The following is an 11,743-nucleotide window of genomic DNA, read 5'->3' as shown; positions in this document are numbered from 1 at the left end:
AGAGGTTTGGACAGCAAATGCAGAGTCTAATCTTAAAAAAAAAAAAGGAGAAAAAGAAAGAAAAAAAGAAAAGTGGCTGGAGATGCGTAAAACTAGGGTGGAGAAGCTTGGCTCGGACGCTGCCGATGTGAGACTGCCTGTGAATTGGCACCGGCAGGGGAAGTTTGGAACAAGCACCAATATATTCTTTCATTGCAACCTCCGCTGAGATCGGGGAGGCAAAAGGGAAAAAGGGATTTCGGTCCCAGTCACTTTCCCCATTTCAACCGGCTTCGGGAGCCAGGGTGGAGGAGGTCTCTCCATTCTCTTCCCGGTTAATTGTTTAATTGGGGAACAATGCGCCTCTCGCACCCGCCTGCCCCTCTCCGGAGGGCCGATGCCGGGCGAGCGGAGGGACCCGTTCTGCCGCACGGGCTGCGGCTCCCCGGTACTTTCGGGGCCGCTCCCGGGCTGGGGTCTGCGGGGCCCCGAGGGCTCCCCGCGGGGGCGGCCGGGCCGGGGCGGCGGGAGGGGGGCCCGGGGCGCGCCGCTCCGCGGAGGCAGGCGCTGGGGGCTCTCCTGCGCCCAGCAGCTGCGGGAGCTTTGCAAATTGCAAGGAGGCTCTTGCAGAGCTTGTGAACCCTCCTCTCCCCGAGCCAGCGCCCCTCCTCTGCAGCGCTGACGGTACAACGATATAATAATGATGGGTGGCTGAGGCTCGCATTTGAACTTGCAGGCGAGCTCGCTTTGCCCACAACTCGGTTCAGGCTCCGCAGCTCGGAGTCAGGTGCTCGCCGGCGGGGAGGGAGGGGAGACCGAGCTCTGGGAGAAGGGGAGACCCCGGAACCACCGTCTCCTTCCAGCACTAACGAGGGGATTTACTCTTTCATGCGGCCACTGGGATCTCTGGACTAGCCTAGCCACCACGTTGTGATTTTTTGCAATCTCTGCAATACGCTACCTTTTAAGGTAACTATAACTCTTTTAATGCGGGTTGGTTTTTTGTGTTTTTTTGTTTTTTTTTTTTCTTTTTCTTTTTTTCTTTACATATGATTGCCAGCAAACACCTAGTGTAAGGTTTAAAACGATTGTTTTACTGCTGGTACCTGTAAGGACAAAGAGTTGAACTGCAAACCTTAAGCAGGAGAGAATAGCGATGATTGGTGAATTTAAACAACCTGGGGTAAGTTCAACGACACGCGGCGGGGAGAGGAGAAGGGATGCTCGGGGACCCACAAAAACCCCCTGGTGCAAAGAGGAGAACAAAGAAAACTAGGCAATAAAAGACTTTGGGGTGGGAGCCTTGACAGAAGTCTTTGGTACTGGTTGTTTGAATGGCCGGGAAGGTAGAGCCGCACCTCGGTGTGCGATGGGGCTCAGGAGGGAGAAAGGAGGAAGCTATTTCGTACGGGTGTTAAATACACAAAGCGCCCGTGTGGCAGGAGCGACAAGAATGGACCTTTCCTCCGGCCACCGGGTTTTCCTGCGCTGGGAGAAGCGTGTGCTCAGTCTTCTCCGCTCTTGTGTGTTCCCCCATCCCCTGCTTTTTTTGTTTTGTTTTGTTTTGTTGTTTGGTTTTTTTTTTCTTCCTTATCCCGATGTTCCTGGAAAGCTGCTCACAGGGCAGAGCGGGGTTGAGGTGCTCAGACAGCATCCTTCCAGAGGAGACGGAGAGCAGGCGTCCTCTGAGCCACATTTTCATTGCTGAAAGGGGGGCGGTGGGTGAGGAGGAGGATCACAAGGTCAGTGGAGCAAAACGCCCCCTTTTACACCCACAGCCAGCTTCTCGGGGCACGGGCACTGCCTTCCCCTCCGCTCCTCGGGATTTCGCCTTTGTTTTACAAAGAAAAAGTGAGAGCATCGTGGAAGGAATTAAGGGAGTTTCGACGGCGGGAAAAAGCGGGTGGGTGTGTGTGTGTGGGGCGGCATCGGCAGAGGGTCGGGATCCCCACGGCAGGGGATGGGACCCCGCGGGCAGCCTCCATCCGGCCCCCGCCCGGGCACCGTCCCCACACAAAGGGGCGACGGGGAGCGGGCGAGGGCCGGGACCAGCCCTCATTGTCCCCCTTGTCACGTCCTCCCCGGCCACCCCCTCTCCCTCCGGGCACCGGCTTTCGGGATTAAGCCCCAATGGCTTTTCTTTTCTTTTTTTTCCCTTTTTTTTTTAAAAAAAAAAAAAGGAATGAGTATTGAAACGTGTTGCAGAAGCCTATCCCAGGCTGGAAGAGTGTAAATGTTGGGTGGGTTTTTTTTGTGGATTTTTTTTTTTTTTTTTTTTTTTTTTTTTTGCTTAAAAAGCCTGAGCGAAAGGGGAAGTTTCCTTCCCAAAAAGAGTGAGTAAGACTTGGCGGAGCGAGAGGGGCGCAGCGCCCGGCGGGGAGCCCTGGCTGTGGCGACGATGCGCGCTGGCGGGGCGGACCCGGCCGCCCCCGGGACGCGCTGCCGGGCGGGGCGGGGGGGAGAGGCTCTACCGGGGCTCGGCTGTGGGGCTCGCCGACGGCCGCTGCTCAAACGCGTCCTGGGTCCGCCGGGCGCAGGGGGGAAAGGCAGGTGGGGGTTGGCGGGGAGCGGCGGGCCGGGGCCGGGGCCGGGGCCGGGGCCGGGGGGTCCCGCCACGGGCGGGCGCGGCCCCGGCCGCTCTCGAGGAACGGGACGGGCCGGGCGCGGCGGCAGCGGCGGCACTGCGGCGCCCCCTGGCGGCGAGCGGCTGGCTCGTCGTTTCTGTAGCCGCTCGTTTCCCGCCAGAGGGCTCCGGTTTCCCCCACCGTCAAAAGGAGGGGGGGGGAAAAAAAAAAGAATCATCACCATAATAAAATAATTTTTAAAAATTGTCGCCGCGGCGTTTCGGGCTGTTCCTCGCGCTTCCCGAGGGACCGACGCGGGAGCCGACACCGTCGATGGCCGCCCGCCGGCTGGTGTTTGACAGCGGGGCGGGACCGGCGGGTTTCCCGCCTCCGGCCGGGCCCTCTCAGCGCCCCGGGCTCAGGGCGTGAGGCGGGCCGGGGGGCCCGGCTGAGGGGGGATAAGAGCACCCGCGGCCTCCGGAGCACACAGTGCTGGCGCTGGACGAGCCCGAAAGACCACTGAGGAAACCCTCATCCAGCCAACGCAGTGGTCCTTGTGCTGAGCCCCGCGACGGCGGTGCGGAGTCGCGGGCGCCATGAGCGGCTTCGTTACATCTTTTTCCCATCGCTGCTCCTCACACGTGCCTCTTTCGCTCCCTTCACCGTGCGGGTGGCGAGGGTGCTGGGGCAGAAGAGGTCCGCAACTATCCTGGGAAGCAGGCCGGCAGGCGAGAAGGCAGAGCCTGCGTTTGGGGTGGTGCTGGAAGGAGCACGGGGGTGCGGGTGGCTCCGCAGGCATGCGAGCTCTGGGACCTCGCTCCAGGCGCTGCCTCCGACCATTTTCCACTGTGTCTCTGCGAGGGCCGTCCGAGAGCCCAGAGCCACTTCTGGCATAAATTAGCGCAGGCCTGGGAGGGATGTCCTCAGGCAGCAGCTTCTCGGCAGCTGCCAGAGCGAGGAGCGCCAGAACACGCTGTGCTCTGGTCACTGCTCCCGTCTGCGGCCCTGCCTGCGCGCGGGGCTGGAGGCAGGGCCGCCGGCCTGTTGGGGCTCCAGCATGGGAAGAGTTCCCCCTGCGGCTGCTGGTGCTGGAGGTGGTGAGGAAGGGGTGATGCAGATGCCCCTAGGACCTTCTCAGAGGCCTTAGGAGGACCTTTGCAAGTGATAATGGGCTAAGCAGACGCCACTGATGAATCAGATGCAGGCCGAGTCCGCCATGTGGCAGCACAGTGGGCTAATTAATCACATGGCAGAGACGTGGTGAAACTGGCAAAGTTAATTAGGCAGCCCTTACGGTGAGGTTGATACATGTCAGCAATTAAGAGTCAGATGGCATAAAAGGATCAAAGGACTGCACAAGCAAAAGAAAGTGCAGACTGTGTGCATTTGAGAAGGGATAGCAGCTGTGAAGGTTTCGGGCAGAGCTCGGGAGGTAGCAAGAGGTGTGCTACATCTGGGATCGGTCATTTCTAGCTTGCTGGGGTTTCACTGGAAAGCTGTGTAATTTACCGTTTTACCCATTAGTAGGAGCAGCAACCTCAATCACTTCTCTACTGCCAGGTTCTGTTAGGGTTCCACCCTGCTTTTTTTTTTTTTTTTTTTACATTTTTTTTATGTGAATTGAATTTCACTATGGAGGCAAAGAGCATCGATGGGCAAAGGCTGCTTTTTACATGTTTAAGGAATGTGTCCAGCTTTCACAATACCGCTGTACAGCATGTGCTGAATCAATCTCAGTGTGACCTGAGAAGTTGCAGCCTTTGAAGACAGTGTCACCTCTATGAAAGTAGCTAATTTCTCATTGTCCCAACTTCAGAGAAATTGGGAATAGTTTTTGGACAGTAGATTTTAGTCTGTCCCACACCAGGACAATTCACTGTCTTTCTTAACCTGGAGTTAAAACAGAGAGACTTGATGTTTTCCCATCTGGTTAAATTAAAATAGCATTGGTGTGAGATCAAGCTTACACTGTAAACTAAACACGAGCTGGAATTTGATCAGAACTTATTGCTCCTACGAGTTTTTGCTGTGGTAAGGGAAGGTAGCAGTGCCTGCAAAAATAGGAGCCCTGCTCTCTCCCCTCAGAGCGAATCTCTGCTGCTAGTTTTCAAAGATGTGAAGTTTGTCAAGGACTTGGCATCTTTTGTTTAAAAGACACTATGCTCAGGGTTGTATCTTGTTTAAAAATGTAGTGCAAATTACTCCTGTAGATCGGTCTGCCTGTAGTAGCTCCTAATAAAATGGATCAGTCCAGTTGGAAACTAGCCAGCAGGCAACCCAAGTTTGGTCACATTAAGTGAGATACTCTTTTAACAGAAGGTGGAAATTAAACACTTACTCAAGCCTTGCAGTCTTGAGTTGGCAGGATTTTCTTACTGTGTCCATAGTAGGCTTTCTCCTACTCTAGGTGTAGTGACACCAAGGGGAAAAAAAAGGCTTGTGGAAAAAGGTATGGTTAGAAGGATTTTGGCTAATTACAGTGGACTTAGGGGCAGCAGGGCAGCCAGCCAGCAGAGGTCTTTGTAAACTGTAGAGTGCGGGAGCGGGAAATACAAACTGATTTTAGAGCAGGGATTTTGCTCAGGAGGCTACAAGGGAGCACAATCAACTGCAGCCTCTGCCAGCAAAAGGGGAGGAGGCAGGAGCAGTCACATCTAGTAGCGATGGCCTGGAAATGTGGGCATCACTGAACAGGAATCGGGGTGCTAGCTGTAAGCAGCAGCCTCTGCCTTGCCTCTGGCTGTTGGGGAGGATTGCTGGTGCTGGCTCTGCAGAGCTCCGCTTTCTCCTAAGCTAGGCTTAGGAGCCTAGCCCCTGGGGGCTGAGCAAGGTACTGCTGTTATGATCTGCATGCTGTCGTTTGGAAAGAGAGGCAGGGGTAATTGCACATTTAATTCTGGCAGCTGTAGTGGAACAGCACTCAGTAACCCAGGAGTGTTTATGGGAGCCCACCAAGGACAGGAGTGTGAAAACCCTCATGCATGGAGGGTTGCATGGGAATCATGCTCGTGAGCTTAAGGGCTGAAAATCGGACCCTTCCCCCAGCGTGTTTCATTGCTTGAGTAAGCACCTCGAGGTAGAGGAGATTTAGAAAAAGAAAAGGTTGAGAGATGATTTTCTGAGAGTCGGGTGGGGATTTTTGGCAGGTGTCTCATATTAAACTCCATGCTCAAACAGTGCCATTTTTTTGAGCTATTCAAGCCCTTGGTGCAGCAGGTGTAATTCCTGCGCTACTCAGTAAAAGGCTAAGTATGAATGCTCTCTTCTGTACCAATGGTTGAGTTCAGCAGTCCCAGGAAAATTATCCTTCCACAGTTGTCTTTCTGTTTTCGTATTTCATTGTGGGTGTATGTATTGTGTTTAGTGACTGGAAGCTGAAGATGTGAGGTTTTTTTCAATAAGATTCCTCACATTGCGTTTGTAATGCAGTCCCCAACACGACGCTGGAGGATCAGTGCTCTGTGTTTGTGGGCAAAGTGGAGACAAATGGGAAGGTGAGGTCCTCCCTGTAGTCTGGACTTGTACTGTAGGGCAGAAGCTCCCATTCAGAGCTCTCAGCTGGCTCTGAGCATAGCAGCAGGGTTTGTCGTCTTACCAAAAGTGGAAGCGGTTACACCACCTCTTGTCATGACAGTATTGCAATGAGCTTCTGAGGGCAACGGGTCTCCCGTTGGCATGTGCCAAGTACGCAAGAACTCCTGGTCAGGGCCAGTGCAGTGGAGCAGGTGGTGGCTGCAACACGCAACCAGCCCTGTTTAGGTGCAGCACGCCTGTCTTCCAAGAAAAAGAAAATCCTTTTTCTTGGCAAATTTCTTTGATTCCCTTGTTTCTGGTCCCAAAAGCTAAGGTTGCCTTCTGCAGGAGGAGGGAGATAAAGCATATGGGTAAACATGGAAAGCTAAACTTGTAAACAGTTTGTTCTGGATTTTTGTTTAGCTGTTTATGTAGCCATGTGTGATGCATGGGAAACACATGTGGACAGAACATCTCAAAAGAAGGTCTGGAGCCACTCTGCTTTCACAGGGGCCACAGCTTTCGCATTGTCTTGCAGGCAGGTCCAACATTCACCGCCTTTGAAGGTGGGGAAGTTCTGTCAGTCTTCTTTTTCTGCTCTCTTCAGAGTGCTTGTGTTGCTGAAGGAACTAGTCTGCAGTGGTTTTGGTTCTTGAGGCTTCCAGCAGTTTCAGGATACGAGGGTTGCTTGAAGGGCCTTCTAGTCTGTGCACATCTGTAGGCTCAGCGTGACCTCTCATTTTTTTTTAATGTTGTGTAATAATGAGGATCATTTAAGTGTTTATCTAAGCAAACACGTGACTGTCTGTATTTCAGAGCTGGTCCATTGCATTAAAAGGACTTCGATGTCTGCAGCTTTTATCTTGTGCAACCTCCTCCCTCATAACAACCTTCTACAGGGAATTGCTAGAGCATGCATAGTATATCAGGGCACAGTGTGGATTTTTAAAGTTAGTTATTAAATAGCTACTTTTGTTTTCTCCATGTACAGCATGGCTTGTGTAAATGTAGGGAGAGATAAATCTCTGGCTGGATGGTGTTGGGGGATGTGTTAGAGTCTTCAGAAAAAGTTTTATGGCAAATAAGGCTCAAACTGAATGAAGTCAAAGACGTCCCAGTTCTTGTTTGGGACTCAGTCATAAAAAGTGCAAATTCCATGAAGTTAATATTGCAAAATAAGTGATATCACATTATAAACTCAGCTCTATTGAACGGCAGAAGCAGAGATGGGGCGTCTTTGGCAGCGTGCAGTCTGCTCTACGGAAAGCAGCTGTATTCTTTTCTCCACGCCCTGGGAATAGGTTGCAGCATATGTTTCCCAGTGCAACCAGCCGGCTCTGGCCATCCACATATAGGGAATGAAAAGCTCTTGGGTTTTCAGCCCTTTTGGGTGGGAATTTTTAACATGATGCTGTTACATTAGAGATTGCCTCATTGGAAAGGCTTGGTTTGAGATGTTTTGCATCTTTTCTGAACTGTTCAGCCGCTACAGGATAGATGCCAATTCACACAGACTCATGTGAAGTTTGGGCTGCAGCTGTAAGCTGTGGAGAAAACTTTCCTGAGATTGAACACGTCACCAGTAGTTTTCTGAAGATGTTTCTCTGTGTGTCTTGTTATCATGTTCAGTATACCTTGTGGAGGTTTTTGAATGTGTTAGTTAATATTTTAACCCTAAAGCATTAAACATAAGTACTAAAGAACTAAAACACTAACGTAAAAAATGCTAAAATACGTATGTGCAATACAAGTTCCATAGTTACAACACAGATACATATTTGTTAAATCTCTGTTTCACTGTTCCTTAAAGTAGTTCAACTGAAATCTCTCTTGGATAGGAAAAAAACTATCAGTTCAGGTTACTTGCCCAAGTAAAGAATCCAAGTAGCATATTTTGACAGAATATCAGGAAACTCAGGATTTTGTGATAAAAATTTTTCAGCGGCAGTGTTTGACAAACTATTGCTGAAAGATATTTCTTATGTTGGCTAGATAGTACATATGTGTAACTATATGGAAGACAGACTATTTATGAACCCTTTATAGTAGTTGACATTTGTGGGATTTGTAATGCTTTTGTTAGCGTACTTTTGAAATTTTTGGGATATTTACAGATTCAAGGTGTGTAACTAAGAACTGCAATAAAAACGAAGACATACTATTATAAACATGCAATATATTGTTATGTACATATGACATATGTGGAGAACTTTTCCAGCTGTTAGAAGGTGGAGCCAGTGAAGGAAGTGAGAAGCAAACCCAAAGGGAACTGACATGTCTGAGTATCACTCTGGACTCAATAACCTGAAACTCATTACAAATCTGTATTCAAGAGGGACATACTGTCATTGTAACAAATTTCCACCATAAAATATTATATGGAGAAATCCTGAAAGGAGGAAGTCATCTGGCAACCTACTTGCAGGTGGGAAGGATCATAGCGTGGACACTGACTCACCATCAGAATTCATAAGTTTGTCATGGGAGCCCCTTCTGACATGAACCGGCTTGTTAGCTGTTGCTAAATGACAGAGTAGTTTGTGTTACGGACATAAAACTACCCAGAGGTTGGATCTGAACTGGCAACAACACACCAGGAAAAATCAGATTATACTCATATATCACTACGACTGTGTGGGAATAAATTTAAAACAGTGAATAAAATGGCAGAAGATCAATATATTAAGAATTATTCACTGTCCTGCTGAACATCTCTTTAAAGTAGATGACTGCTTCTAATATCAGTGACAAATATTGATGTACTGAGTTACAACACTTGATAAGGACACAATGCAATGCTAACCGCTTACTCCTTTGTTCTTTATTTGTAGGTCAAGATGTTGTTAAGTATAAAAAGTATCTTATGGATGTACTCTACGTTAGTTATAACATATATGCTACCTAAAGGTAAGTCTGTTATACACAGAACCATTTATTAAAATTCATTTTAGTGGTCCAATCAGTAGGGTATTTCCCAGGACTCAGGAAACAACCCAAACTCAGGAGACTCAGTTTCTGGTCTTGCCTCTGCCACTCTTTTTGCTACACTGTGTAACTAACTTTGTTTCTGTGTTCTTCTCATTGCCTTACTGATTTATATAGAAAACTCTTGGTCGGTGGGCATGTTTTTGACAAGGTTTTTACACGCCTGTCTGATGTCTCCTGAGGTTTGTAAGAGCCATTACTATAATTCAAGTAATAAGAAAGTGCCATAGGATTACATCGTATAAAGCAAAATAGATTGCCTTCTCAAAATGTTCAAGAATCCATTTTAATCCTTTAACCTGTGCTTCTGAAACATTGGACCTGTTGGCCAGGTATGTCTTGCACCTTCATTTTCCATGATCCACTAAGGAGCTCTTTGCAGTAGATGAGGGCTGACGGGGGGGCTAATTTTAGTGGAGGGCAGACACCTTCCACGGGAGCTTCAGCCTGGTTCACGGAGGGAGCAGCGAGCAGTGCTGGCAGCACGGGAGCGGGAGCGGGTTCCTGGGACAGACCTAGCTGGGCTGCAGAAGTGGTGAATGAAATGGGGGAGTTTTTGGGCTACAGGAATACTGGTTTGGTATACTTCCCAGTCAAATCCCAATGCATGAACTCACGTACGTTGTGCCACAGCAGCCTTTTGGGTCTATCAGTCACAGCTCGCACCCTCTCTGTACTCAGGGTCAAAGGTACTACGTGCAAGTGGGATACAGGGGAAACCAGTAGCCCCATTTCTGCTTTGCTCTGTGATCTGTCAAGGAGCAGTTGGGACATGCCTCTGGAGTGGGCAGCCTGGCTGCCAGCCCCCTGTTGTGGGGGGGGCTGCCATGAGCTAACCTGGTGGCAGGTCCCTTGGCTGCTGGGGTCTGGAACAAGGACGTGTTAGGGCAGCTGCAGGTCTTCGGTTTGGGTGGAAAGGAGAAGCCCTTGGATAGTATGGATCTTGGTTTCACAGCTGACCATTTAATAATTTGTTCATATGAAGCATTCGGAGAGGCAAAGTAAGCAATTGTCAGAAGAGGTCATGGACTTGCAATGTAAGTCTACATGGTGAACTTGGAAGTTTTTATTTGATAAGCTACTTATACTTAAAGGGGACTTATAAGAAAGATGGAGAGAGACTCTTTACCAGAGCAGGACAAGGGGCAACAGTTTTAAACTGTAAAAGAGTAGGTTTAGTTTGGATATAAGGAAGAAATTTTTTACAGTAAGGGTGGTGAGACACTGGAACAGGTTGCCCAGAGAAGTTGTGGATGCCCCCTCCCTGGAAGTGTTCAAAGTCAGTTTGGATGAGGCTTTCAGCAACATAATATGGTGGAATATGTCCCTGCCCATGGCAGGGAGTTTGGACTAGATGATCTTTAGAGGTCCCTTCCAACCCAAATCACTCTGTGATTCTAAGTTCTAGCTTTCTTTAAGGCAGAAATATCTGTTTTAAAATATAGGAAAAGGAAGAGCTGCTAGCAGTAATTAGTCATCTTCAAAATGGAGTAAATGGTAGTACATCACGCACAAGGAGAGGTCTAAAGATAAGATTTTACCTGAAAATCAACCATGGGATGGAAAACATGTAAGAAGATAGAATAAGTAAGGTAAAGGAATCATGACAAGAAATTTAAACCTAACTTTTCTGTTATGACCTATTGAAAGTCTCTTCATGTTTACTTAGGGCATAGTTCCATGGTCAGTCTAATTGCACATATATTTTAGCACTAGATGGGGTAGTCTTGACCCTTTTCCATCCCCTGGTGCTAGTTTTCGTGCTTTCCTTTGTGCTGACACTGGTATTTATGTGGGTATATGGCCAGCTGAATAAGGTAAATTATTTGTTTGAGAGTATATGACATTTCTTGCAGGTTATTTTTCCACTGGATCAGACCTTTGATCTGACTCACTGCCTTGCGCAAACGCTAGTGCTGGCAGAATTCAGGGATTGGGAGTGCATCACTGGAAGTGGGGAGGAGCGAGATGGATCCTTGGAGTGGTAGAACATGGGACGGCACTTTTAGATGTCCCCTGACTTACTCCACCTTTTATCACCTCTTAAATGGCTCATGTTGCCTCCCGAGTAGAATTTTTAGTATTTAAGCAAGTTCCATATGAACATCCCAGTAAGGGCTTCTCAGGAATATAGACCAGGTTCTGACTGGTCCTTATTTGCCTGAATCTTTTGGAAGGAATTCAGAAAGACCCTTATGTTCCTAGAATACACTGTGAACTTTGTGGGTTTTATTTCTGAAGTTGGGGGCCATACTTTTGCCACAGAGAGTCTTAAACATGTTCAAAGTATGGCCATGGTGAAGAAGACAAAGATGGAAAACTTCTTCTTTTTCATGAATTGATCCAATAGAGTCTGTGGGATCAACTCATATCCTTCTGTTTTGTAGAAATGTCCGTTTGTGTAATAATATTTTTGAGGATGAATGTTACAAGACTACAGACAATACTTACAAATACAGCTGTTTCTTTTGTTTAAAAAACACTCCAATAATAAAATATATCTCTGCATTTTGAAGAGTTAGGCATCTTAAGTTGCAACTTTTTTCTTTTTAAACCCTGAATTCGAATATAAAATTGAAGCCTTGAAATCTTTCATGAAACACAGATTGCCATGCTTCCATTCCCACAGTGGATTGGATTTCGCCATATGATTTAATTAAATTTAATTAAATAGTCACTTCAGTGTGATGCGTTGCAATATT

General features: G+C 48.2%; 1 protein-coding gene across 2 annotated transcripts in view; it reads left to right on the top strand.

Moving 5' to 3' along the window:
- The first annotated feature begins 860 nt into the window (after positions 1-860).
- The window catches only part of VCAN (versican), a 112,363-nt gene continuing 101,480 nt past the window's right edge, over positions 861-11,743 (top strand). For both annotated transcript variants that reach the window (XM_075138150.1, XM_075138149.1), the window contains exons 1-2: positions 861-948; positions 8,888-8,963. In XM_075138150.1, coding sequence (XP_074994251.1) covers positions 8,894-8,963 — 70 coding nt within the window. In that variant the 5' untranslated portion in view covers positions 861-948; positions 8,888-8,893. The remainder of the gene's footprint in view (positions 949-8,887; positions 8,964-11,743) is intronic.

This window comes from Calonectris borealis, chromosome Z, assembly GCF_964195595.1.
Source record: "Calonectris borealis chromosome Z, bCalBor7.hap1.2, whole genome shotgun sequence".
Lineage (NCBI taxonomy): Eukaryota > Metazoa > Chordata > Aves > Procellariiformes > Procellariidae > Calonectris > Calonectris borealis.
Note: the sequence above shows the minus strand (reverse complement) of the source record. Positions and strands in the feature narration are given on the sequence as shown.